The 27,471-nt window shown below is 49.1% G+C and overlaps 9 protein-coding genes across 9 annotated transcripts; 6 read left to right on the top strand and 3 right to left on the bottom strand.

The window, feature by feature from the left end:
- Window positions 1-93: 93 nt before the first annotated feature.
- On the top strand, window positions 94-987 carry N7496_012418 (enoyl-CoA hydratase/isomerase family protein; the record flags this gene model as incomplete). The annotated part of the gene is made up of 2 exons (XM_056705331.1): window positions 94-416; window positions 486-987. 2 exons carry the CDS (start codon window positions 94-96, stop codon window positions 985-987), a joined length of 825 nt encoding a protein of 274 aa, XP_056549229.1.
- Window positions 988-1,278: 291 nt separating this feature from the next.
- Window positions 1,279-2,664, bottom strand: N7496_012417 (uncharacterized protein; the record flags this gene model as incomplete). Its single annotated transcript, XM_056705330.1, has 1 exon — window positions 1,279-2,664. One exon carries the CDS (start codon window positions 2,662-2,664, stop codon window positions 1,279-1,281), a length of 1,386 nt encoding a protein of 461 aa, XP_056549228.1.
- Window positions 2,665-6,369: 3,705 nt separating this feature from the next.
- On the top strand, window positions 6,370-6,791 carry N7496_012416 (uncharacterized protein; the record flags this gene model as incomplete). Its single annotated transcript, XM_056705329.1, has 2 exons — window positions 6,370-6,445; window positions 6,505-6,791. The coding sequence occupies 2 exons, from the start codon at window positions 6,370-6,372 to the stop codon at window positions 6,789-6,791; spliced, it is 363 nt and encodes a 120-aa protein (XP_056549227.1).
- Window positions 6,792-7,156: 365 nt separating this feature from the next.
- Window positions 7,157-7,942, bottom strand: N7496_012415 (uncharacterized protein; the record flags this gene model as incomplete). The annotated part of the gene is made up of 1 exon (XM_056705328.1): window positions 7,157-7,942. The coding sequence occupies one exon, from the start codon at window positions 7,940-7,942 to the stop codon at window positions 7,157-7,159; it is 786 nt and encodes a 261-aa protein (XP_056549226.1).
- Window positions 7,943-7,962: 20 nt separating this feature from the next.
- Window positions 7,963-8,187, top strand: N7496_012414 (uncharacterized protein; the record flags this gene model as incomplete). Its single annotated transcript, XM_056705327.1, has 1 exon — window positions 7,963-8,187. The coding sequence occupies one exon, from the start codon at window positions 7,963-7,965 to the stop codon at window positions 8,185-8,187; it is 225 nt and encodes a 74-aa protein (XP_056549225.1).
- A 501-nt stretch (window positions 8,188-8,688) lies between these two features.
- On the top strand, window positions 8,689-10,704 carry N7496_012413 (oxidative DNA demethylase; the record flags this gene model as incomplete). The annotated part of the gene is made up of 2 exons (XM_056705326.1): window positions 8,689-8,852; window positions 8,916-10,704. 2 exons carry the CDS (start codon window positions 8,689-8,691, stop codon window positions 10,702-10,704), a joined length of 1,953 nt encoding a protein of 650 aa, XP_056549224.1.
- A 3,323-nt stretch (window positions 10,705-14,027) lies between these two features.
- On the bottom strand, window positions 14,028-14,940 carry N7496_012412 (putative short chain oxidoreductase/dehydrogenase; the record flags this gene model as incomplete). Its single annotated transcript, XM_056705325.1, has 2 exons — window positions 14,028-14,407; window positions 14,466-14,940. The coding sequence occupies 2 exons, from the start codon at window positions 14,938-14,940 to the stop codon at window positions 14,028-14,030; spliced, it is 855 nt and encodes a 284-aa protein (XP_056549223.1).
- A 929-nt stretch (window positions 14,941-15,869) lies between these two features.
- On the top strand, window positions 15,870-17,465 carry N7496_012411 (uncharacterized protein; the record flags this gene model as incomplete). Its single annotated transcript, XM_056705324.1, has 6 exons — window positions 15,870-15,937; window positions 15,987-16,405; window positions 16,456-16,821; window positions 16,878-16,918; window positions 16,972-17,303; window positions 17,369-17,465. 6 exons carry the CDS (start codon window positions 15,870-15,872, stop codon window positions 17,463-17,465), a joined length of 1,323 nt encoding a protein of 440 aa, XP_056549222.1.
- An 8,399-nt stretch (window positions 17,466-25,864) lies between these two features.
- N7496_012410 (uncharacterized protein) lies at window positions 25,865-27,471 on the top strand (the record flags this gene model as incomplete). The annotated part of the gene is made up of 2 exons (XM_056705323.1): window positions 25,865-26,849; window positions 26,915-27,471. 2 exons carry the CDS (start codon window positions 25,865-25,867, stop codon window positions 27,469-27,471), a joined length of 1,542 nt encoding a protein of 513 aa, XP_056549221.1.

Raw genomic sequence — 27,471 nt, 5'->3', positions numbered from 1 at the left:
TCAAATTCACGAAGAGCGTGATATGACCTCTGTGTTTATAAGACAGCCTTTGAGCAAGAGATAGAGTTACGCATTCTATCACCATATAGCATCATGACTACGCTTTTCTCTGTCCCAATCACCTCGACCGGTGGCACCATCGTGTGCACCAATCCCACCGCCAAACAGGGCAAGGAGCAGGAGAACATCTACGTTCTGACTTTCACTTCTCCGAAAGATAACCGACTGACTCCGACATTTATCGATGCCTTCATCCTGGCACTGGACATTATTGAACACCGCTATCCCAAGGGTGTCGTGGTGACGACCAGCGGTATTCCCAAGTTCTATAGCAATGGTCTCGATCTGGATCTGGCAACCAGCACGGAGGGATTCCTGGATAAATGGCTGTGGCGTTTGTTCCGGCGACTCCTGACGTATGTCATTCAAGGCTCATACTGCATGGCCGAATACGAGCGAGAGTAGGCGCTAACCTCGTGTTCCAGATACCCCATGCCCACGGTGTGCCTCCTGAATGGCCACGCCTTTGCTGGTGGCTTCATGCTCGCCATGTATCACGACTATCGCATCCAGAACCCAGACAAGGGCTTCTTGTGTGTCAACGAGCTTGAATTCGGAGTACCCCTCCAAACGCCCATGATGTCAATCTTCCGCGAGAAGTTGTCCCCGACCACGTTCCGCAATGTGGTTCTCGAGGCACGCCGATTCGGCGGGCATGACTCGCTGAAGGCGGGCATTGTCGATGCGGTGGGTGGTTTGGATGAAGTGGTTGGTTTGATTCGGGATCGCAAGCTGCTTAACAAGGCAGGGACCGGAATTTACGGCACTATGAAGGAGGAAATGTACTCTCGTGTTCTGAACGGGCTTGACGACCATGCAGGCAATTTGGCGTGGCGGGAGAAGGTGGAAGAGAGGAATGACCAGTTGCGAGGAGAGGGTCTCAAGGAGGTTGAAAAGTGGGAAAAATCATGCAAGTCAAAACTGTGAGGTAATTTGCTTGTCCCATCATACTGGCATTGTGAAATGTCTTTATCATTATAGAAGGTGATTGGTCCCTTTCGGTGCTATTATGGCCAAGTCAATCGAGCTTCCCGGGGTTGGACATGAGACTGTTTGCAGGGAATGACGCATATCATCAGGGCATAGCGATACGAGAAATCCTGTGTACTACCAGTCGTGTATAGATTCATACTAATATGATAAGGTCAAAAACCGAAATATTATTTCCTAGCGTATGGCTATAAGAAAAGTTCATATATTTGTCAAAGCTTGTATGCCTCATAGCATACCACCCAGAGCCGTCTGGAGGATAGTAAACAGTTCCTCTCCTAGCAGAGCCACGGATTCAACACTCAGCGAAGACAGTAACACGTTTTGTGTGTTACAGTCGTCACTAACTGGCTTCCCGCTCAACCGATCTGATATCCACTCCAAAGCACTTGCAGAACCAGAAATTGCCTCGGTTTCATGATTTCCCACCAGGTCTCGGTGGTATTCGATACGAGCACCCGCAGCACAATACTTCTTAACAAGCGCATCCGTATCTTCCACGGGACTGATCTCGTCCCCAGTTGCCTTATAAACGAACATTGGTGCGATCGGAGTGCCATGAAGTCCCATTTGACCAGACCACTGGAAAACTGACTGAGGCACTGCGTCGTAAAAGGATAACTCCCCGTTCTTGAAGTATGTATAAAAGTCCTGGCCGCTACCCATAGAGGTGGCCTGTGAAAAACAGCCGCTAGCGATCGAATAGAACTGTGCTGACTTTGAAGAGATCAGGTTTGCATTTAGCCAGTCGGTAAGGTTTGGGAATGCTTTCGATTGCCCATATATGCCTGAGAAAGCAAGGGCAGCGTGCGATCCAGTATTGATGGTTTGGAGCACCGAACTAATGTTTGGCGTTGTTCCTCCTACCGCAACCCCAGCGTAATTAAGTTCTGGGGCATATGAGGTTTGGAGCTCAGCGGCCCAAGTAGATGCAAGTGCGCCCCCGGAGTACCCCCAAAGTGCATACCGGGGATTTCCTGATAATCCAACCGAGGGGCCTTCGTCAAGAATGACTCGAGTCGAATCCAGCACAGCATGACCAGACTGGAGGCCAGCCGAAAACTCAGCCTCTAGACCTTCGTAGTCAGTGGTGAAAACCCACCAACCAAGATTTAGCGCTGCTGCAATCTGAAATGTGGTCAGTTTATCCATGAAGTGAGAAGTTATTCGTGGACTTACAAATGGTATGTCTTCGGAAACATTCAGTCCGGACGACATAGATCCTAAATTCTCATTACCCGCCCGCAGAGTATAAGATGGACTGCAATCCACATTTGCACTATCATAGAAAGCCTGATATCCAACGAGCTTGGATGGATCTGAGTGATAGGGCTCAAGCAGCGTCACCGCCGAAGCAACTGCATCACCAAGGCCATCAGTAGTTCGGAAAAGATACTGATAAACAGCCTTTACAGATACATTCACAGGCAATGATAATATCGATTCTAGCTGAGGGGAGACTGATCGAAAACGGATCATCTCCCCAGCAGCATAGTCACTGATATTGCTGGGCTGCTCATACCAGGGATCTTGAGATGGCGGTGAAGTTGAAGCTGCGAAAACAGCGATCAAAAGGATAAAAAAAGAGACGATAGACAGTGCAGCTGCCGCCATCGTGTTGCTCCACTTGCACACTCAGTCAAGCAACGATAGAAGAAAAAAGACAGAACTCGGACGAAAACCAGTTCACAGTCGCTTCTTGACCATATGTTTTGCATTTTGTTGCTTGACTCGTCAACTCTAGGATGTACCCCGCTCAAAATATCACTACATGACGACTTCATGTATGTATGCATGCATAAGCGAGGATGTCGATCTTGCCGTACGAACTATTCAGCTGACTGACTCGGGGCACTGGCCAGTTGTCGATCTCTTCCGGTTGCATCAGATCCCGAGAACGGTAACGAACTACCAGAATCGGATATTCGTTGCCAATCTTTCGTCATATTTTTTTAAAGGGGATTTAAGAGCAGTCCCCACGTAAATTTGAGTGATCTTACAATAGCAAATCATTCATGTAAAATAAGAAAAAGTGAGACAGGAACAAGACATACCAGAATGTTGGCTTCCCGGATTCCGACGCTCAGACCAACATCAGGCCGAGTTGAGGGGTGGAACAGACCTCGGGGACTTCCGTATTCCCTGTCTAGCTCTTGGGGTGGCGCTTCCTTATCGAAACCCTGAAGATCATCACCGGTTGTAATCAAGATTTGGTCGAAAGATCTCTGGGCAAGGCCATGTCGGTGTATGCAGTCACGTGACATCGCCATTGGCATTGTACAAAGAAGAGACCCCAGTCTTTTCCATTCAGTATGTTTTCCATTTACGATCAAGTGTATTCGAAAATGAATCTCATCCAGTATATTCTTCTTCGTGGCAGTGGCGAGTGTTTAATAGCTTGAGGCATGCTCTAGTGAGATTCAACCCTTCATTGACTATGATCCAGTATTTCTTACCTTATACGAGTCAGATAAGACATGAAGAACGAGATCCATGATGAATCATTAGTTTCTTATTGCTTAATAAGTCAATAAGTGTTCCTCAGCCATTTTCATGCGCTGAAAATTTCTCCTATGAAATTATCCCGGAGAAGGTGCCAGACTACTGAGCGGATGTCGCCAGGCTCACAGCCAAAATCAACTGTTTAGTCGGTATGATAGATTGACAAGGTGATATGGATGTTTTTATAACCTGGAAAGCCCCCAGTACCATTTACTTGATTCTGGTTTATTCCAACAAACGAGCCTACGGTTCCGAGGCAACGCGCATGTTTCCAATGTATCAACAGCTTGAACTTTCCGTAGCTCGGCTACATTCAACATATTACATGATAATTTTTTTCTATAAATAAAATGGGATCGTACCATGATATGTTTGAGAGTTATTGTTTACAGTTTGGTTGAAGGGATTCGACCTGTTGATGTAATTATTGCTAGTGTACTTTATATTTCTTTATAAAGTATTCAACAGATCGTTCCGCTTTTTAATTTCCACTTTTATCAGCCCCCCTAAAATTTCCGTTCCTCAACTAGCAAAAGAATCTTTGAGTTGTCACAATGAACATCTGTCGGCTCTGTTGCACGAATATCGGTACTGTACGATGGCAGACCAAGTGGCGAGCAAGTGCGTACTCTCTGACTCGACAGCGACCTATATTTAACACATTGAAATAGTCTATTCCTTCCAACCTGGCCATGAGGTTTACTTATCCGAAGTTGGCGATTCGCAAAAAAACGAAAGACTGGCTACGTTGTTTTAGCACTGTGAACCAACCTCTGCCTTTCCCAGAGGGGCATTTGAAGAAATTAGCTTCATTCAGAAGAAAAAGATTTGTTGGCCAGCAAATGCCACATTTACTTCACGAAAGTGTTGAATAATCCTTCGGCATCATATTACTATCGAGGAACTCGATCTTGAGCGACTCTTCCAGGCGCTTTCAAACATTCCTTTCCTCCGACTCTACCCTCTTTGTTCTTATCGCATGTGTATCATCCTCCACGTTGTATTCCAAGACATTTGAGCTAACAATATCTATGATTAGATAAAATGGACGGCGGTATCCCTGATCCATCCAAGGAGCCGGTATTCACAAGTTTAAAGCAACATCCACGTCCGAGCCATCAAAAACGGAGAAGAGTGGAGTTCCAGCCCTACAAAAATGAGATTTTGCCTTGGAGCAACCCGAGTGATATTTTTCGACGCCTTCCTCTAGAAATTATTGAGCAAATATTGGCTTATCTTTCTACATCAGACTTCATGCGTTTACACGAGGCTTCACGGACCGTGTCAGCCGTGTTCCATTGCCAAAGGTTCTGGAAGACCAGATTTTATGTTGGGGGAGAACGAAGCTTTCTCAATTACCTTTTAGTGGATTCGAGCCACGGGGGGAAGCGTTTAGACTGGCAACACATGTATCACCAGAATAAGAGGAGAATATTGAACAAAAGCACACCAAATCAATACAGGAAAGTTCTGTGGCAACGATGTGAATGGCTCAAGGATAGATATATGGCAACTGCGGCAAAAGAATTTGGGCGGCTCTCAACCAAAGAAAGACAGCTTGCAGGCAAATTGTCTTGGACAGCCCTAGGCATGCAAAGCGGATTTCCCTACAATTTGAGCCACAATAGCCCCGATTGCCCCTATATACCTAAGGGCCATGGCTTCGAGCAGACTCCTTTTTATCGATGAGTCAGTCTGCCGAATTGGTATTTCCATATTTGAGGAACACTATAGGGATGTGAGCAGTTATACAACCTTTATTGCTGGGCTTGAACTTATCTCCAAGGAGCGAGATCAACCAAACCGGCTCTTCGGTTACCGCATACCAGGAAAGCAAGTATACATTGATTTAGAATCTTGGAAGGATTTTCGAGGATTTGAGGTGTCAATGAGCCAAGAGGGCGTTCATGCTATACGAATCTGCCATGTTTAAACGTCGGACTGGGTAGGCTCACACAAGCCAGGCAATGCAGCGTGGAAAAGACTGGCTTCAACCCGAGAAATATCTGGGATCTGGGGAGACTTCCGTGTAAGCCGTATCCACTATCTTACTGTTGCATGGTTCCTACTAATACATTTCTACCAGAACTACAAAATGGTCAACTTGGGAATCTCCCACACCAAGGTGGGTGGCCATTGCCGACGGGCAATACCGGTTGATTTTGCTAATATGCGCACCCCATTGTGAGAGTTCCCCTGGCTATCAATGACGAGATCTAAAGGTCTCATACATGTGCATCCCTGCTATCGCTGAAGAACTCCTAGAAATAGCTACAGCAGAGATAAATATAATCTTTCCAAACAGTCCAAGTCATTAAGAAAGTTCCCCTGACCACAAGTAACGGGAGTTCAAGGTCCCAGACATGCATGTCTGTCACTCCACGCCATTGACCACGCGGCCGTGTAACATCTCGCAATGTAAGAAAATGTGTTCCTCAGACTGCATATGCAGCTCATCCAACTGAGTCATGTAACCAAACAAAAAAGCAATATCAGGAACTGGACGAGATTCATCCCCTGCGTTAGAATATCGGTCTATAAGGAGACACCGTGACTGGTGAGTATGCCGGTCAGCTCCGAATAGCATCGAACATCTTCGCCGAATTTCTAAACTACACGCAAGGTATACCTGCCTTGCAATGAGGTCTTAGGGCTATGATTGAAGTATAAGAATCGTGTGGTCTCCTTGATATTTGGTCTTATGCTCATCAGCATTCGTCTTTCAAGATCGAATAACACATTTAGTATGAATATTGATCCTTTTCCATCTATTTTGGTCTCAGCTAATGAACTCGATAGCTTAAATTTCGAGACAGAATGCGTCTACAGTTCCTTTTCGCCCTCCTCAGCTTGGGCGGTGCTGCTATCGCGGCCCCTCTAGCCAGCCAGGCTGGTGCGTGATCCTTTTGAGCTCGGAGATACCTATCGGCCTCTAACTATACTGAATTATAGGCGCTGATAACAACGACGGGGGTATCGGTCTAGGTGGCGGCGGCGGTGGCGGCGGCGGCGGAGGAGGAGGAGGTGGCGGAATTGGAGGAGGGTTCGGTGCTGGTGTTGGCGGAGGCTTTGGAGCTGGAGGAGGTGCTGGAGCTGGAGGAGGTGCTGGAGCTGGAGGAGGTGCTGGAGCTGGAGGAGGTGCTGGAGCTGGAGGAGGTGCTGGAGCTGGAGGAGGTGCTGGAGCTGGAGGAGGTAAAGGAGGTAGTGAAGGTGGTGGTAAAGGTGGCTGTCGCAAGTAGATAGATCGATAGATCTATCAAGACTGTGCTCAAGGCCCGCCATTCCACCACATTACTCACAAGACACTCCTATCCAGCGTTCTGCGTCATATTCGTAGGTAGCCGGAATATCAATCACGTATAACAAGATCTTAAGCTCATCATCTCGTGTTCGCGTTGAAAGATAGAAAGAAGTGTCGGGTATCTAACAAGTTGATGTTGAGTCCTCGAGTAAGAGTCTGGAAGGAGATAGAAATCCAAGGAAGGATCAAGTGTTTTGTTCTTGTTGCCAAGATATCTCTAGTGTAGGTGCATTTCGTATTGTAAAGTACATCACGTCGTAAGGTAGGTATATGGTCATAATCAAAAAGCGCTTGCCATCACAATCATGGCTTTTTGGTCTTGCTGGGCCGGGCCAGCCGCGCAGGTGTATCCAACTGATCAACAAGTGGACGATAAGGCGAAGCCAACATATACTCCGGCGCAGGTTCTCGCCTGGGTTCGCCGGCAGTAGGTCGTCGTAGCTGCTCTTCATGCATGCGATCCAGCGAATCGCCTATGACTTGGTATTTGGCCCAATTTATCGGCGGCATTCGTACCACGTTCTGTGGTGGTGGTAAGCGGCCAAACTTTGACGTGGAAGTACCGTCTGTCTTTGATTTCTCATCGCCCTCCTTATGGTCTTCTTCCGTGTCCATGACATCGTCACCCGAGAACTGAATCACTGCCCCGCGATCCTCGGTGCGCAAACGACCTGTCGCTAAATCATGCGCAAACCCCTCCGGGTCCGCACCAGCAGCCTCTTTCAACCGATCTAAACTCCGAATATCGCGCAGCGTTTGCTGCTTCTGCATTTGCAGGATAGAGATGGCGGATCGCAACGCGATAGCATCCGGATTCTCGCTCTCGGAGATAGGCACTGGCGGGGGTTCTGGTTTGAAGACGGGCGGGGCTGCTGGAGGGGGTGGTGGTCGGTAACCCAACAGAGGTTCTGGGAGCGCATGCGATGCAGGTGAAGGTGACAGAGGGGGAGGAACTATGGTGGCGTTGGCAGAGGCGACCAGGTCGAGGTGCGCGAATACCGGGGTCACTGGGGAATAAGGTGGGCGGGGTGGGGTGCCTGGCCGATCATTCTGGATCGAGGCCTCAGTCGCTTCTGGCGCGGACTGCATGGTATTGTGAGAAAGAGAGGATGTGTGAGCTTGGCGCAAAAGAAAGGCGATCAAAGGTGGTCCAGCGCGCCGTCAAAGGTGAGGTGTGGAATGCAGGATCGGAATCGGAGTTGAAGGCTGGAGGCGTTCCGGCGATCGAGACTGGGTCCACGGGAAGTGACGACACCGGGAGTGAGGCTGAGTGGAATAAAGAACGGCCACCAGCAGGGAGACAAAAGTTTGCCAAACTCAGTAAACTTGATTAATCCGGTGATCAGCGAGTGGTTTCGATCACCAAGTAAAGCTGTGACTCTCAGAGATGACAGGCCTGAGACACCATGAGACTTTGCCAGTACGGTCTTGCGGCTCCGCGAGCCCTATACCTGTGTCAGGTATTGGAGCCTAGCCTTGAATAGAACATCGGATTTACATCCAATGAGCTTGGGGATGATTGTAGACTGCCTTGAACAAGGGAGAAGTCTCTCGTCTTCTCGTCCCAGCAAGATGAGATCCAGCAACTTTGAAGTTGAAGTTGAAGAGTGATCTGACGACCTCCAAAACCAAGTGATTGACCGCCCCAGGTGGCTGCTCACCGCCCTGGCGGCAAATGTTAGTGGCCACAATGGAAATACGGTAGAAATGCCCGATGTTCTCCCAATCATACAATACATTTCCTTACTGGCCGCTATCGGTTCCGCACCGCCTCCGAAATTTTTAAGATCAGACCACCATCAAGTATACTTGTTTACTCTCGTACAACCTAGAAAATGAAGCGCACAACGGACCAGAGACCCTCACTCGATGGCAATGGCCTGCCGGAGTCCAAGAAGCGCGCCCTCTCCAGCGAGGAGGCTGGTGCGCGCTTCAGCGACGGCCTGTTCGACCCCACGAAGCAGCAGAAGTACACCGACGCATACGCAAAGTCGTCCCCGTATGGACTTTCTAAATCCAATGGTCTTTGAATGGCTTCGACTAACATATTTTTTGCTTCCAGGTACCTCCACGGTGTTATCTGCCCTTTGATTGAACCCTCCCTGCTGCGATCCGTCCGCGATGAGGTGCAAGAGCATCTGTCCTTCACCGAGAAGGAGACCGATATCTACAAGATCTTCCAATCCGGTGACCTGGCCAACTTGGATGGCTTGGACGACTCTTCTCTGTCCAAGCTTCCCTCCCTGCTGAAGCTTCGCGACGCCATGTACTCAGCCCGCTTCCGCGAGTACCTCTCCTCCATTACCGGCTCTGGAAAGCTTAGCGGCAAGAAGACCGACATGGCCATCAACATTTACACCGAGGGTTGCCACCTTCTGTGCCACGACGATGTCATTGGAAGTCGCCGCGTGAGCTATATTCTCTATTTGACCGACCCCGATACCCCGTGGCAGGAGGAGTGGGGTGGTGCTCTGCGCCTATACCCGACCACGACCAAGAAGGATGCCAATGACGAGGATGTCAAGATTCCCAGCCCGGACTATAGTCTCTCTATCCCGCCTGCCTTCAACCAGCTGAGCTTCTTCACCGTTCAGCCTGGCGAGAGCTTCCACGATGTCGAGGAGGTGTACCACCACCGCGAAGGCGATGACAAGTCGAAGAAGCGCGTGCGCATGGCCATCAGTGGATGGTTCCACATCCCCCAAGAGGGAGAAGATGGTTATGAAGAAGGTCTCGAGGAGAAGTTGGCCGAGCGCAGCAGTCTCGCCCAGCTCCAGGGCCGCGGTGATATCTACGACCTGCCCCAGCCGAACCCCGTGTCTTGGGAAGAACCAGAACCCGAGGTATCTGGCAAGGGTAAGGGCAAGATGGTGGAGCAGTCCGAAGGTAATGAGTTCACCGAGAACGATCTCGAGTTCTTGGTGCAGTACCTAGCACCGTCATATCTGACTCCCGACATCGCCGAGGAGATGTCCGAAGCCTTTGAGAACGAGTCCTCGCTCAGTCTGGAGCGCTTCCTGAACGAGAAGTTTGCCTCTCGCGTGAGCGCATACATTGAGGACCAGGAGCGACAGACCCTGCCCACTTCTTCTGAGGAGATTCAGGCTACCACTGAGTGGACTGTGGCTTGCCCTCCCCACAAGCACCGCTATCTGTACCAGGAGCCTGTCGAGAACGACATTAGCAACCCGATCAAGGAGATTCTGAACGTCCTTTTCCCCTCCCAGGCCTTCCGCAAGTGGCTTGCGCTGATCACCGGTGTGGACCACCTCCAGAGCCACAACTTCCTTGCCCGCCGCTTCCGTCGTGGTGCGGATTATACTCTGGCGAGTGGCTATGATGGCGAGGAGCCACGTCTGGAGTTCACTCTTGGCCTCACTCCCACGACGGGGTGGGAGAAGGAGGTTGAGGAGGACGAAGATGAGGACGAGGAGGATGGCGAGAATGGCGCCTCCTCGAAGAGCTCCAAGGCCAAGAAGGAGGCCCCCGCTGAGGCTTCTGAGCATCCCTCAGTTGGTGGCTACGAGATCTACATGGCCGGTGACGAAGACGAAGACGAGGAGGAAGACGAAGAAGACGCAGACCAAGTCCTCCGACCCAAGAAGGCCAAGGCCGATCCTGCTATTTACCGCTCTGCCGGCGCAGACGAGGACGACGGCATCCTGTTCAGCACCCAGGCTGGCTGGAACCGTCTCAGCATTGTGCTGCGTGATAGCGGTACGCTGAAGTTTGTCAAGTACGTGAGTGCCAACGCCAAGGGTGATCGGTGGGATATCACCGGTGATATTGGTGTGGAGTTTGACGATGAAGATGATGAGGATGATGACATGGGTGATGAGGATGAGGAGTAGACTCTGTTTAAAAGGAGATGTTGTCATTTGAGCATGGACAATTCAAAAGCTGTAGATATACCTATGCGATGCCATATATGATTTGTTATTCTTTCCTTCATTGCCTGATTCTCTGTACTCCTATGATATGTAGAATTCAAAAATTTGCGTGTACGACCGTATCGACTAGGTTAGCTCAGCATCCCCTGTTTCGAAAAGGTCCTCCCAAAACATCTTGTATACTATCGACAGAACCAACCTATGCTCACGCGTGATATCTCCAATTTACGTAAAAAGATTTGCCATCTCCATGAATCGAACCCTCGGCCTCTCGCTCCCTATGTACTTCATGACGATGCTCCATGTACAGCCCACGGCTTCAACGCGATACAGCACCGAGAAACAACACATAATATAACCACCAGATCACCTTTTTAATAATATCTAAAAGAGGGATCATATCCTATAGGATTTAGTGATCAATTTAATATAGATAAAGTATAATAAAAAAGACTTTAAAGGGGGTGTTTATGCAGGGATGTTAGATATCAAAAAACCTCACCCGCCGGGGGCCGCACCTGCTCCACAGAAGCTTCCTCGCAGTTACGACCGCCGAACCCACCGAAGTGGCTACAGTCGACTAGGGGTTGTCCCACTAGGCCACCGGGCAGGATCAGTTGCTGATTTCAACTGGAAGTAAATGATAACACCTCATGTCCTTCCTACCAAGTTATTAATTTGGTCATGTCTCCACTGTCACCCCGTCATACCAAGAGCAGCGAAACGGCAATTCATTTAGGTATTAGCTCTATCTACGACAGTCAAGAACCATGATTGTTACTCCTTTTCAAGTATTTATATGTTTAAAAGCCTAAATCACCTAATATATCGCAACACATTCCATTCGAAAGGCGACACGAATATCCATCTGCCATTCTCTGGACCGGTGTGCTCCAAGAACGAGACTAGCTACTCATCAGGGCTGAAGGAGTAATCGAATGCTAACTCGAGATTTGTACTGCTCGTAGGCGTCAGAGCATACCCCGCGGTAAATTGTTGTATAGGAACCATTGGGATTGCCCTGAGGTGAGAAGTCTTGAAAGACCACATGAGCAACACACGTACTGGTCAACCTGAAGAGAGTTGTAGATTCATTTGCCGTTGTTTCCTGTTCGATCGTTCAAATCGTCCTGTGAAATTCCAGAACGGTGTGCAAGTGACCAACATCCATCATCTACATAGACCTGAACATACAGAGGGTATGTGTATCTGACGATGAATATGCCACGACGGTTTGCCAAGTCTTGAGGTTGTTAAGGAGGTGTAAAAGGGGTGATGAAGAATAGAGTCGAGCCCCCACGGAACAGGCTTGAAGGCAGGGGCCAAGACAAGCTGCAAGTCCCCATTAAAGTTAGTTTAGACAGTGAAAAAGACGAGCGAGTCATGAGATATGAGTGTCTTACTAAGACCGCATGCATCGGAGAGGATACCTCCATTTTAGGTGCTGTCCAGTTCCACATAAACCAGGTAGTTGGTGGTTGTTGACATTGTTGCAAATTTTCTGCCTGGCCATATTTATCGTTTGATGAGTTCGCATCCAGGATGTTGTCATGTTGTCCTTGATAAGTGTATTCCCAAACCAACAAATCTCTCTCGGTAGCTTAGACCGTACAGAGACTTGCTCATGCGGTATCTGTCTGGTTGGTCATTCCCAGGAATCGATACCACGGATTTGAGGACCCTGTTTCCCCGAAACTCCGTTTTTGCCTGCGTGAGAACTTTGTCGGCATCCTTCTCTTTGGAACTCACTTGGTCCCCGTAACCACCTCTCTAGTGGTCAAGTCCGTGCCCGAAGTCGCCGGTAGGAGATCTCATATCCTCGGGTTCTTAGATCAGGCAGGAACGGATGAAGTAGTGCTCACGCACTAGCCTAGCAAGCCTTAAAGCTTTATTTTCCTTCGTTTGCCTTGGGGTCTCGATTATGTTGCTACCGATCCTGGATCGGTCGTGTTCTCGGTGGGTGGGCAAGGCCTGTTGTAGCGAGATCACCCCGCGGGTTGACGAACTGCTCGAGTGCGTTCTCACACAGGTAACCAGAAAGTGAGATGCTAGTTCCGCATCTTGAAGACTCGTCTTGAAGGCGCCTTGAGCAATAAGAGTCAGCATTCTTGCTCAGAAAGTCACGCAACAATGTTACTTGCCAAGTTCACCAAAGGTAAAAAGGAAAGGTCCGTGGGAAGTTACAAAATGAAAGTAAACTCAGGACTTACCCTGCTCGGCTCGCGGCGTTATAAATTATACCCGTAATTTTCCAGCCTCAAAGAAGAGTTCCAGCCTTGCTTAATTGGTCATCGAGCTCGTGTTGCATTTGAGTCTTGAAATCCCACTTGTAGACGACATTTCCACAGGTAAAGAGCACGCGGACTGAATGCACCGCATCCTTGACATCATCTTCGTAGCATCCTGGGTGGTCTTGGGCTGCATGAATAGATCGGTAGCTCCTTCATCCGATAATGATTTGCGTCGTTCTGAATACGCTGTAGAAATTACCAGGTTAAGCTGGGACTCCAGTGGCTCGTTCTCAGTCTCAACAGATCCATCTTTCGGTTCACATCAATCGAAGCATCAATAAACTCCTTCTTTTCCCGGCTCTCAAGAGCACCAGTGAGACCATGACGGGATGTTTGCTTTCTAGCCAAGCTCTCCGGTCAGCAGGTGCTAGTTTCTCCATGAGAAGGGGGAGGTAGAAGAGTCCCATGAGATCGTGAGTTTGGAAGGTGCACAAAGCGAAGATCTTGTTGGGAGGTTTGCAAAGATATCCGTAAAGGTTGCGGGAGCTCCAGGAGCCAGGACGACGCAACGACGTTCATTGTCTTGTCATTTGTCATTGAATGAAGCAGCTTGGTGGATCCTTCCTTATAAAGGCTCACATTTTCTCGTTAATGGAGAGTCAGACTGCACCCAGACTGCAGCTGGCTGTCTTGCGCGAATCACGCTGGTTTCGCTCGCTCACCTACTGGCCTCTTTCGATGACTGTTGGAAAGCAAGAAGGTTTTATGTAAGAAGGATATTATATCATGACTGTATATAAGAGAGAGGGTTGAAGAGAGAAAGAGTGGAAGTAGAAGAGAAAGACGCTTAAATAAATCAGTTTGCTTGGTCACATGGCTTATGCTATCTATGAACTATCATTTCTATGGTTGTTTCCGTTTTGATGGTTTTCTTCATTGTTCATTTTATTTTGTGCCATGTGCTTTGCGAATATGGCCGCCCTTCTATATATGGTAACCTTCTCATATCTATCCAGTTATGTATCTTCTTATCTACCTCCATAATTCTTCCTCTCATAGGTTGGTGGAATGAGCAATGTCCTTTACCAGTGTCAGATTCGCCTGCACGGCGTCAAGCTTTGTTTGGAATCGTTGAAAGCAGTCAGGGCCAAGAGGGAGTCGCAATAGGCTTTCTTTGCCTGCGCCAATTCCCGTGCCAGTCACGACGTCCAGAACCCGCTGGGCAGCTTTAACAGGGTCCCCATTTTGTTTCCCATCACTGGTTTTGAATACGTTTAGGGTAGCCTCGAGTGGAGTTCCAACATAGTCCTGGTTCAGCCCAGCGGCAGGCTCGACAAAGGCTGACAGGAACTTGGTTCGGAATTGACCAGGTTCAACGATGATAACTCGGATACCGAATGGTGCTAGTTCTCTTGAGAGACTCTCGGACATGCCTATAGATCCATCAGTATCAGACATTTTGATCGAGATTCCATATTCCCATCCACTCACCCTCAAGAGCAAACTTAGATCCCGCATACATCGCACAAGAAGGCAACCCATCCATACCAGCGATACTGCTCACGTTCACAATCGTCCCCGATCGCTGCGCCCGCATAAAAGGCAATGCACCCTTCAACACTCGCACGGGTCCATAAACATTCGTGCTGAACTGGTTCTCAATCTCTGCTTCGCTCATATCCTCGATGCTACCAAGCAGCGAGTACCCCGCATTGTTAACGACCACGTCAATCGCGCCACCAGATTGCCGAATTGCATCCTCCACTTTCTTGGGTGTTTCCGTACTCGTCACATCGAGTTCGAGCCATGTGCCTCCCAATTCTTCGATTTGCGGGTTCTCTTTAGCTGCTTTTGAGGGATTGCGGGCTGTTGCGATAACTTTGTTTCCAGCGCGAAGGGCTACTTCGGCGATGGCTGTGCCTAGGCCTGAGGAGGCACCAGTGACGAGCCATGTTTTGGGGGCCATGTTGGTAGTGGTTGTGATCGGGTTAAAGGCTTCGCGGGGCTGAATCGATAACGGTGAGGGGTAGTTCGAGAAAGTCGAAGATCAATGAGAACGTTGAGATTGAGGTTAATTGAACGTATGAAGGGCTTGGGAGATACGGCGCTACTTAAATGTGCCCGAATCTGGAGATGTGCGGATGACGGAATGAAGCGCGGAATTAAAAGATGGTGGGGCTCAGTCTTTCGGAGTTTACAGCCTCGCGATCCTGCAGTTTCCTATCAGACGGTATTAAGCCGGATTTAGCGGGCTTTTCTTAGATGTTTAAGACCTCCAAAAATTGTGTGGATATTCATTCTTCCTTTCTTATCGCACGCATGATTCGAAGCTAAATGGTTCTCTTGTTGTTGTCTCACAGTAAGTTATGCCGAGCTTGCGTGTCTTGCAACTCGCTATGTCTGCGCCATTCCAGGAAATTAAATGCATCAAGACGAGGATGAAAGCCTAGCTATCAAGCTAACCAAAGAAAAAAAACTAAATCAAGCTTATTCATATGTGTCACGGGGTGTACAGGATCCTCAGATGCTAACAAAATAGTTACTGTATGCCAGCATAGCCTTCGAAACGTGAGGTTTGGATACACCAGTGCCCTATTGGTCAGAGACAAAGCCCTTGAAGCAGATTAATCGTCTACTATGCTAGTTCTTTGCACATAAAGCTTCATTGGCCACGTTATCCCATCGCTATGAAAAGCGGGGAGAAGAAGAAATGTGGAGCTGATCTCATGTGGAAGGCCCAAGGATTTAGCCTCGGATCGCGGGAACTAGAAATACGCTTCCCCACAACAAAAGTAAAGATTAATGGACTTTATTTAACGAAGATACCCAGCTAGACTCGAGCTGAAAGGTTAATTTTCTGTCTACTAGATAGCCTTCTACACTAATAAAGCAGCCATGACAACTTCCACATTCGAGATCGATGATAAGTTTAAATACTTAAATGGCTTCAACGGCTACCATCAGTATGCAGGTTCTCTACAATAACACGTTCAAACTACTAATTAAATGCAGGTCCGAAGCTGCAGAAGGCGCCATCCCATCAGTCATCAACATCCCTCAGAAATCCAAATACGGACTCTACACAGAACGCATATCGGGAAGCTCCTTCACCGTGCCGAGGAAAGACTCAAAGCAGACATGGCTCTATCGGCTTCTCCCATCGACATGCCATGAAGAATTCAGTCTTATAGAGAATCATCCATTCAATCTCAACCAAGCCTCGGACTCCAAGTATCAGTACTCACCCAGTCAATCTACCTGGGCCCCGGTGCGAATCGCCAAAGAAGCAGATTTCATCACTGGTCTTCAGTTGATAGGAGGAGCTGGCAATCCAACACTGAAAGAAGGTCTGGCATACTATGTCTTCACCGCTGGAAAGTCAATGCCACCCAACCAGGCATTCTACAGCGCAGATGGAGACTTTCTTCTAGGTAGGCTCTCCGTCTCTCTTATCGACAACAGCTTCTAAGAAGAAAAATAGCACCCCAAAAGGGCTCTCTCGACTTGCTCACAGAAATGGGCTATCTACGAGTCCGAGCCAACGAAATTTGCGTTGTTCCGAGAGGAATCCGTTTCCACGTTTCACTCCCAACAGGTCCCGTTCGAGGCTTTGCGCTTGAATTGTTCGAGGGCCATTTCGAGTTACCTGAACTTGGGCCGATTGGCTCTACTGGCCTAGCTAACATTCGGGACTTTGAAATTCCTACTGCCAGCTACGATAACTCGGATGTTGATATGGATATAATTGCGAAATTTGCTGGGCAATTGCACGGGACTATCCACAGGGGTAGTATCTTCAATGTTGTTGGGTGGCAGGGTACATATTATCCCTATAAGTATGATCTGGGTATGTTGGTATCTACTCCTCTCTTCGTATTCTCGGTGCTAAAAGCTGGATTATAGGTAAATTCAACACTATCGGTTCAGTCTCATATGATCACCCGGTAAGTTCCACTGTGTTTGAAAGTTATTCGATCAATCGTGCTGACTCGTCTAGGACCCGTCGATCTTCACAGTCCTTACTTGCCCATCATCTATCCCAGGTGAAGCCGTCGTCGACGTTGCAGTCTTCGGTCCTCGCTGGCTCGTCATGGAGAAGAGCTATCGTCCGCCATACTTTCACCGAAACACCATGTCGGAGTTTGCTTTTCTCATCAAAGGCGGCTTTGATGTTACCCCGTTACCTCCACAGTTGGAGGGATTATTCTCGTTGAGCAACACGATGTGTGCCCATGGAGCAGACCCGGAGAGCTGGAAACAAGCGACTGAGAAGGTGCTGCAGCCTCAGAAGATTCCACCTGGAAACTTGGGGGTTATGTTTGAGAGCCGGTGAGTTTATGTCGTGACATTTACATCTTACACTGCATAGCGATAGGACTAACATTGCTCTATAGGTATATCATCGGTTTGACTAAGGGAGCGAATAACACGTTGATGAAATTGCCCGGAAAGTCTGCGGCTTTCGGAGAGTTTGAGAGGGCGAAGATATAACGTATCGCGAACGAGAGCTATCTATTGAAGTTTTTGTTTGGAAATGATAATATAAATCTACCTGCCTTACCTCGAGGGGCATTTTTTTGGCTGATGTTATGCATTATCAATGAATATATATGGCGAGGCAGGTTGAATTTTACACATGCCAATCCGATATACTACATATTTCAATTCCAAGAACACTGTACCAAGAACGATATTTTAGCTGCAATTGTTCTAGATCCCTTCCCTTCTTACTATATTCTCGGTTTCTAGTCCATAAGACCATGGGCAAGTCGTGGCAGTTCCTTGGGTGTTAGCCGCCATACACCAGCTTCAACGACCAAATCCACATCCAAACCAAACAATAATCCATTCGTCATCGAACAACCTATTCCTTAAAATCCAAAATTAGCACATACAATCATACCCAACCACGCAAAAATTATCCAAACAATCGTCAATCATCAATCATCAACCTTCTCCACAATCTATAGCCCAATGTCGCAGCCCCCTGACATGAAACCACCCTAAAATCGACACCCCCCACCGCAGCGCTTAACTAACGGCGCTGGCCATTTCTAGTGTATACTACTTCGCCTCGACAATTGACGTCATCTAAGAAGTACATTAGTACGTACCTAAACATCATCGCCGCGGGCGGCAATTGAAACCAATGAAACAGCCTAGGGCAGCGATAGTGAGCTGGACAGTGGCCGAGCGCGGACTAAATCGCTCCACATGGCCCGGGTACGATATGAAAGAATTTATATCCACTCGGTGAAAAGATTAATGTGGTTAGTAGATAATTACTTGAGTATTTATTGTTATTAGGTCGATCGGAAATAGGCAAGGGCTCTGATCAAAGGCTGGAAAGGAAGAATTGTCTCTTGTGTTTTGCGTAGTAGGTCTGGTATGTATTTTGCTCTGGATGCTGTACACTACATATCATTCATTCATGGTATTTGTGCACCCACATCGCCTCACCGAGACATGGTCTAGACTCGGGACACCTCAAATAAACTAGACAATAACCAAGACCTATTCTATCTCCAAGTCCAACACCAAGACTAGGTCCAGCCTAGCCTAGACAAACCTCCCCACCAAAACAATGTCTCTACCAGCCGAGTCCGGCTCAACTCACTCCAAACCCACCACTGCAGGGACCTCTGCACGCGAAAGAGAAGCCAGGGGGGGGGGGGGGGGGGCAAAAGGAAGGGAGGATCAGCAACCTACAGTCCCGCCTCACGAAGCACGCTTTTCTTCCCAGCTCGACGGGATCAGTGGAGCTCAAGGCCCCACGCTAAATGCAACCATAGCACGTCGCAGTGAACCCAAGGAAGTCAGAATCCAGGAGGGGGATTGGATAAAGAGAGAGGGAAAAGCAAAAGAAAGGAATGGAAGGAAAGGTGCTGATTTTCCGCACAGAATGATCGACCAATCCGATTCACGGATGCGATGTAACTCCCCCAGCTTTGGGGGGCGAATCCGGGTGATCGACGGGTTAAGGGCTTGGGACTAGCCAACTAGGGGTGCTTTCTCCGGGAGCCTCATGGCCAAATCATGATCTGTGGCTATCTAACAGGCCATGGGCTGGTCATGGCGTGGGAGTTAGCCTTCAGGAAGGGGGGTGTGGGGTCGGGGGAGAGGGTGCAGTTGCTGGAACTGGCCACTGGCTAGCTAGTGATTGAGTCATGGTTTTCTTTGTTATTTTTTTTGACTTTGAGTTTTTGTTTTTTGTGTTCTTTTCTGTCGGTACTCGGTAGTTATGGCGTGATTCACGCGGGAATGGGGCGTATCCAGGGTGTTGGGACAGTATTGGGTGCTGGGGGCATGGAGATGGGGGGTCGTGGTTTGCTCGCGTGTCGAGACTATTGAGTGGGCCAGCAAGGAGTGTGTTTATGGGATAAGATAGGCCATGATACCAGCGTGGTGGACTATGGAATTATGGAATACAGTATGTACTTCTGTACGTCACGCCCACAGAGATATGACCATTGGAATGGGGAGTTGAAGACAGGAGTGACTGTGGTCTAGTGGATACTTGGAACTATTTGCATAGCTAACTCTACCTGGGTGCCTTTTACAGAATCCTGACGAAACTTGAAAATAACAAATTAAGTCATCAAGGAATTGAACATGTGGATCATAAACATGGACAGTGGACCTACAGGAGTAAAAAAAAAAAAAAAAAAAAAAAACTGAGATGCCATCCCTTTCAGGAAACATGGCGTCTTGGTTAGCGCGAGATACGGAGTAACAAGCGACACAGAGTCGCAACGAGAATTCCTATCGAATCACCGACCACAACGGGTGTCCATGACCAAACATTAAGCTCAAAATAACTATAGGTGTCGACGCTGTGATCCGTCGGTGGCAACGCAGTGGATCCGCTCTGTGTTGCGCCCCGGAATGGAAGACTGCTACCGTCGTGCGAGAGAATGGGCCAAGTATGTACGCGTGTTCGATGGAGTGGCAATCCCCAAGCCCAGAAACATTCTGCAAGGATACGGCGCCATGTGGCAATGCTCAACCGGGATATGATAGGCGTTGAGACCGGCGGGCTTTGTGGACGCTAGTCGGAGCGATTGGTAGGAGAGTTGAGTTGTCGCTGGAGATTCTAGTTCAGCCGAAGCTGAAACACGATGTGGCGGTGCCCCACGACCACGTCTTTACCTTGTCTGGTTAGTTGATTAATACTGCGGCAGTTAAGATCTGATCTCGTATATCTCGTACTGTATTGGATGCATGTATTCTTGCTGCCTACCCGTTGCAGCGCAACGTATGTAACTAAAGTGGTGCTGTATCTAATCGGCAGGGCTGTTTTTAGAGATCTATCGGCAAACCCCTTGGTACCAGTGGAGTTTGTTGTTATGGGGATGGATCGACTCCGTAGGGGCAAACTGAACCCTGGGCGACCGGCGACAAGGCGACAAGAGCCGAGATCAAATTGACACATCCACTTCAGCAGCCAGCCACCACAAGTGGAATCGACTACAGATAATTCGGGGACCGGGGAGGGCAACAGGTTGAAAGTTTGCTTAAACAAAATAATCAGGTCGAGTATAGCGAGCAAAAGGCTGGCTCGGAGGAGTTCATCGACACCGTGGCTTGGGGGAGCCCTGGGTGGCTGCCGCCCGGGCGACCGTACACACTGGCAAACCCCCAATGATGTACTGTATTTTGTATACTTGGCTTAGTTGAACCAGCAATTCTAGAGATATTACCCGGTTGAGCTTTTGACAGGTCGAACCTCGAGCTATCGCTTTTCATCCCGAGTTCAGGCGCTGAGTGGCTTCGGTTGCTCGGGCAGCAAACCCTAGGTAGTAGGTACAGTCAGACAAAGCCCCCAGTCACTCTTCGGGGGGATCTAGAAAGCTACGAGAATAAGCTCTGACACTGCGCCAAGAGAGCTTTCGAGTTGTACAAGCGACTAGAACACTCCGAGATTAGGCAGGAGCCCGGATGAGAAGCTAATGCAGAGCGTGCGGAGAGAATCCAGAGAATAGTCTACTAATATACATTTGTGGTGGAATGTGAATAGGATACGATAGGATTACTTTGCTGGTTTTATATCAATCATTTATGCTACGTATTTATGACTGTTTATGACCTTCACATATACATCCAAGGAACGAGAAAAAAAATCTCTATATCTACAACCACAGTAGCTACTACTGTCACAGATAGCCGCGCGCGGACCGAGCGCACAGAAACCGCCATCCTGCGCGTATCCATCCTCGATTAGCAACGAGAGCATCGAATCGAGGAACGGGCCAGCGATAATTGGGTGACAGCGCGGGTGGATGCATCTTCCGGCCCAGTCCGAGTCGCGATCGCAAAAAAACCGTTCAAGCTTCAAGCTCGACTAGGAAAGAAGCTCGAGCCTAAGCATGAGCTTGACTGGATCTGGTTGGGTGTGGGATAGTTGGCAAGCTGACTGACTAGCTAATAATCTACAGCTACGGAGGAATATGGATTCTGTCCAATTCTCCACGCGGGCCGGGTGTGGTGTTACGGCTTGGCGACCGGCGATTTAGTTTCGACGGCGTGACGCTGTCGGTGTCCGTGTCCGGGGTTGCACAAACGGATTTGGAGGTGGAGGGTAGGAGTGGGTTAGTTCTGGCAGGGGTTGACAATAATGGTTAATAGCAGGAGGTTCGTTGTTTGGACGGGTTTAGTCGGGGAGGAAGGGAAGATGAATGGGCCGAGTATACATGTCAGAAACATGCAGGTACGCTGTTTGGAGCTGGTTGGGTTGGGTACTGGGTAAGTACTTTTTTTCCAAGGTGCTATTTTACGAATAAACTATTCGGTGGCCCTCGTAGGTTAACTATAGGCTTTGTATTTAGAGAAACGAGGTAAAGAGGAGGACGATCAAACTAGGCACCACCATTGAGACTATACCATGCAAAGTGGTTTTAGTGGGAAAGCGATCATTTGCCATGTGTGGGACGGGGAGTGCTTTTGCTGTGAAGAAGCGTGGCTGTGGGTTGGACAGGTCGTACAGGGGTGAGGAGAGAGACAAAGTGGACACTAGAGATAGGTATGTACTCCTAGTCCCGGTTGATCAAGTCGAGCAGGGCTTGGATGTAGATGCATGTACTCGATACTCGACCAGGCTAGACCTGCAGGCGTGCATTCGAGGTACTAGGAACCACCCCTGCCTTTGTACATACAGGAGAGGGTGTCCACCGATGGATATACTAGTATAAACTAGAGTAGAGAATACTCTGTCGAAGACTATGAATATAGTCTCCTTTCTACTGGGGTAACTGTACATACCAGCTCCTCTCCTCTCCTCTCTTACGAAATCACTAATGCAACCAGTCATGCACCAATCCCTGTCCAGTGTCCGTCCACCGGTCGGCCTGCCATGTGTCCAACGTCGATGGGGATTAGCGTGTTGCCTGCAGCCGCTATCCTTCTTTCATTCTTCCTTGCTCTCCTCCCCGGTCGCAAAGGCAAAATGGGAAGTTTGACAAGCCCCCCTCTTCCTCCTCCGTTGACTGGAACCCTGGGTAACCCACGCCCCGTTCTGGGGGTCAAGTGGAGCAGAAGAGCTTTCTGAAGGCAGCTAGGTGAATTACTACCCTCTCCTTTCTTAGGTCATACATAACGTCACTCATCACGACGACGTATAATACGTTCTCTGTGCTTGAAGGGGAAAAATGGCTGCAAGGAGATCACCCCTGAGGTCGATCATTTTGCCACGTGAAGTGGGGAGGGGAAGAAGAAAGAGGGAGATGGAACCCAACCCTCGTTTTTGGGGGCGATGGGGGGAAGACAAACTATTGTACTCCGTACACCCGTGGACTGGAGACTCGCTCTCAACCCGGAGCTTAATTATGAGTCAAAAATCGGGGAGCATAGTGTATTATGTACAATGATCCTCCGTAAACTCATCGTGTACTAGTGTACCTATCCAGTGGATCGCGCACATTTGTGATAGAGAACAGACCATGGCTCACGGGTTGCACCCAAGGTCACCCACGTTGTAGTAACATGACGTGAAGACTTTTGGTCATGATGTAATCAGGAGAGCGAGACCGTACTATTGTTATAGACTCGAGACGACCATTAATGCAAATAATCATACTAATCGCAGATCTTACTGCGAGGGAGAAGACAAAAGGCGAGACAGAGGAGTGTACTGTACAGTATGTACTTCGCAGTACAGAGTTGACTGCCAGAAAACGTGCGATTCCCTCCTTGCATCGCCCAGGGATCCGGAAAGGAAGCCCTCAAAATGCCGGCATTTGGGAATTAGTTCGGGGCGGGGGATCGGGGAATGTACCCATGGTGAGTGAATGGCATTTTATCACAAATACACATGTACTATACTAGTCTACTCCAGTTAAGATATCTGATATATGGTTGTGCAATATGGGTATATAGTTATCTAGTTAAATCGGGGATTCTTTTGGAAACACTTAGCGCAACTTCCAGACCCCCCCTTGAAACTGTATTTTACATTTTGGCTTTCTGTGTGGGCGCTTTTCCCTTGGACTTTTATGGTTTTATGGTTTCGCTGCCATGCGAGGATGGGAGCGGATCCACTTCCCGCCGAGTTCTGATCCATCCTGTTCCCGTCGAGTTGGTAGCGATGCAACAAGTTGGCAGCGTCCGTTCCCATTCCTTTGGTACACTTAAGCCTTACAGTTTCTTTTCTCTACAAACAGTCAATACTCGGGAGATGGAATAAAATATACGGCAGTTTCAGTTTCAGTTCTAGTTTCTGCACAGGTTCGGGATCGGACAGGACGGAGGAGAGGGTTATAATTATAATTATAGTTTGATCTCCACCGGGCACCGTTCTTCGGGTGACCACGCCCGGGGCGGGAATCGTGGTTCGTTTGTGAATAATCTGGGTAGAAAGGGAAGGGTGAATAGACTGGACTCACTAGAGTGGTAGTTTCAGCTAAGAATACAAGAGTAGAGTAGAACTATAGGGCAAATGCTATGACTCGAGGCCATCGGGGGCGATCATCGTCCATCACGATCACGATCCATAATTCTAATCTTGGATAAAAAAAAATTAATACAGGAGTCCTGTACATAATGGCAATAGTTGACGAGGTATAAAATCAGTCGAGAAGAAGGATAAAATAGAAATAAATAATAAGCTTTCAAGATGAATATGAGGGATTGAAATTTTTAAGATTTTAATTTTGCAGATGTAACTCTGAGGGAATTCATCTCCCTTGCGTGCCCCAGAAAGGGTCAGCCTCGTGGCACTCAGGTGGAGGGTGTTGCGCGCAGCAGCGCATATCCAAGGCTTGGCACATGCATGATCGTATTGATCGTATGGGTATTGTCATTGGAGGATCGAGTATCGTATTTACTTTCTATACTGAGGAACTCCGTAGTCCGTACTCCGGTATGGTAGGACTAGTCGAACAGAGTATAGTTGATTATTTAGACTACAGAGTAAACGTACAGAGTATATCATTATACTTAATTAGAACCTCCCGTTAGATTATGTACAATCCACCAAGACCACTATCGGGTCCTGGCTGACGCGGACGGACAACCCGGAGACCGAGTGAGGTTACGAGGGGCGATCCCTCCGGTCCGCAGACTCGGGAGAGAACCTGAGATGGGATCTGTCCACTAGGCACCGGGAGAAGAAGCAAATAACAAAAGGAAAAACCGACCGGGGGGTATGCGCATAGTTAACTAACGAGAACGAGGGTGACTAATTAGCTACAGTATAACTAACTAAGTTAGCAGTAGTCTCATATTTGAACTCGCTAGGCAGCTGTCTAGTTAGGATGATACAATAAGGTAATTCGATTCAGTCTGGTTAGCCCAAGGCCAAAAAGAAGCCTCCATTTGAGCCTTGGGTAGCCTCTTCAGGTACCCATCTACTTATACAGTTCACAACCAACTCGGTAAGCTTATCGATCATCATTCATATCTGGCGGCCTAAGTTTCTGCGCTGTCCATTTATCATCTTTCCTATACGAGATCCTCCATCGTTCCAGCACTTTCAGTCTCCACCTGGTTAGTTCGGACGTGTTGCCCTAAAGAGTATATAAACCAAACCTATCTTTGTGCCACGTTCCTCGCCAATTGGTACGCTTGATGCCGAGGACTGGGTTTCAGCTGTGTACGGTATTGTTCCGTAAGTATTTCCAGTACGCGTATCATACCCCCAAACATGATACAGCCTTTCTTTCCCCGGCCTGAAAGTCAATAATTCGAAAAGAACGAGAAAAAAAAATCCAAAAAAGAAAGCAAAATAAGTAGAGAAAAAAAAAAAAAAAAAAGAAGCTGGGACTCGACCCTGCCAAAATCTCGGACTCTGATCGGTGCAATACATTTTAGCGTGAGATCGTCTTTCCTCCTCTTTTCCCGGTCCATTATTCTCCCCCTCTCACCAAAAGAAGTCTGTTTCTTGTCCCCCCCCAATCTCACGGGCCACAACCAACCAAACCAACCGATCACTTTACCACCACCACCACCAACCTTCACTCTCTTTCTCTCCACTCTTCATCGGCCCTTCTTGAGCTTCCGGCCCCTCCAAACATCTGCAGAATCCCCTTCTCCCTCTCCACTTTACTTTCGCCCCCATTTTCCTTACTACTCTCTCTCTGCTGCGCTTTCTCGGCTCTGCAGAGGAATTGGCACCCGCCGTACTGGGTCCCTGTCAGCGGTTTCGTCAACCTTCATTTCTCTCTGCACGGTCGTTACCACTTGCATTGACTACGCCTTCCAATCCGTACCCAATTGGTCTCGCTCGTCGTTTGGAGAATATGCGATAGCCCTCGACCGCCGTCTCTATACGCCTCGATTCACTTCTTGAAACAACAAATTCTACTGGCTGCAATCTGGTCCCCCCGATATACCTTCATTTGATTCCCTCTTCTGCCTGCCGGTTGAAAACCACGTTGGAGCTCCTATAACTCGTCGTCATGGACTCCGTCGCCCACCGGCCGTGGGAGCCTGTCTCCTCGGGCCCTCAAACACCTGCCGCCTCGAATCAGACGTTACCCTCGATCTCAACGTTAACCGCGAGCATGGGCACTGCCATCAACCCATCCGAGAAATCCCCCGGCAACTCCTCCTTGAACACGATCGAACGAGACTCGGGGAATTGGTCAATGCCGCAAAGCACAAGTAGGACTCCCCCCGGGGCGGATTGGGCGCGGCATGCTGACCCTTCAGGATCCTCAACCTACTCGACTACGACCAATGGGACCGGCAACAACTATCCGTCCCTCACCTTCCTGACCTCGACCTCCCAACCCTCCCCGAATCGTGGCCACGTCGCGCCAGACCGATCGCCGTACCCGCACGATCAATCAACAACTCCTTCCTCGGCCGGCGCGCAACAACCCTCGCCCAGCTTCAACACCACCCTGCCAAACTCGGCGCTCCCTTCGATTAACCAGAACTTTGACGCCTCATCGCATCGCGGTAGTGTGGTTGAGGTACCGGAGTCGCGTCGGAGTAGCGTGGATAGTCGTGTGAACCAAGGCATCAGCTCGTTGGCGATCAACCCGGCCTCGCCGTACCACAGCACGAATGCGTCGCAGTCCTCGATCGTCTCGAGTCTACAGCGGGAACGGGGGATTTCAACCGACATGAACTCATACCGGGGGCCGCGGTACTCCGGGGGTAGCCAGCCTTTGTCCCCCTTGGGACCTCGACCAGGCGAGCACCGATCGTTCGCGGCTGGGCGTACGGCACCTGCGATCTCGTCCAACCCTCGTTCGGAGATTTACAATGCCGAGGCACCTACAGCGGGTATGGCGTACGCTTTCCCGGATCCCGATGTAGCTCGATCGAGCTCGATCTCATCCACAGAGAAGTCCAGTCAGCCATTCTCCCGGAAGGGGAGTACGGCAGAGTCCCTCAACAGCATGTACTCTGAGCGCATGCCGCGAGGACAACACGGTAAGTCGATAATCGCTATGGAAGGGACCAAGTCTGTTGAGGTGCAAGTTCTGACCATATTCCAGAGCTACCTCCGAATGTACACCACCACTCGCTGCAACATAAACAGGTCCGCGATCTGATTGGGGAATCCGAGTCGGGCTCCGGCAACACACCATACAGTCGAACGCCCGAATTGCGTGTCACGCATAAGCTCGCAGAGCGCAAACGCCGCAGTGAGATGAAGGACTGCTTCGAGGCTCTTCGCATGCGCCTCCCGCAAACCCAAAACAACAAGTCCAGCAAGTGGGAGACGCTCAGCCGGGCCATCGAATATATCAACTCGCTGGAGAAGAACCTAGCCACGGCACGTCGCGAGAACTCCGTGATGCGTACGGAGATGGAGGAAATGCGCGCTCAATTCGCGCAACAACAGGCTCACGGCCCATCGCGATCAGGCTCTATATTCGAACATCACCCGATGGCGACGACCCTGACGAACGGACAACCGCCTGGCCCAGGATTTGGCGGCTTCGGGAACGGGTCTGTTATGGCCCAGGAGCAGCCGCGGACACTACCACCGCTCATGAATGGCTCCTCGGCTCCGATGCAGGGCATTCAGTATACCGATGAGCGGCGGTAG

This window comes from Penicillium cataractarum (genome assembly GCF_028827025.1).
Source record: "Penicillium cataractarum strain IBT 29864 chromosome Unknown utg000010l, whole genome shotgun sequence".
NCBI lineage: Eukaryota > Fungi > Ascomycota > Eurotiomycetes > Eurotiales > Aspergillaceae > Penicillium > Penicillium cataractarum.
The sequence above is the reverse complement of the archived record's forward strand: the minus strand, read 5'-3'. Positions and strand labels throughout refer to the sequence as shown.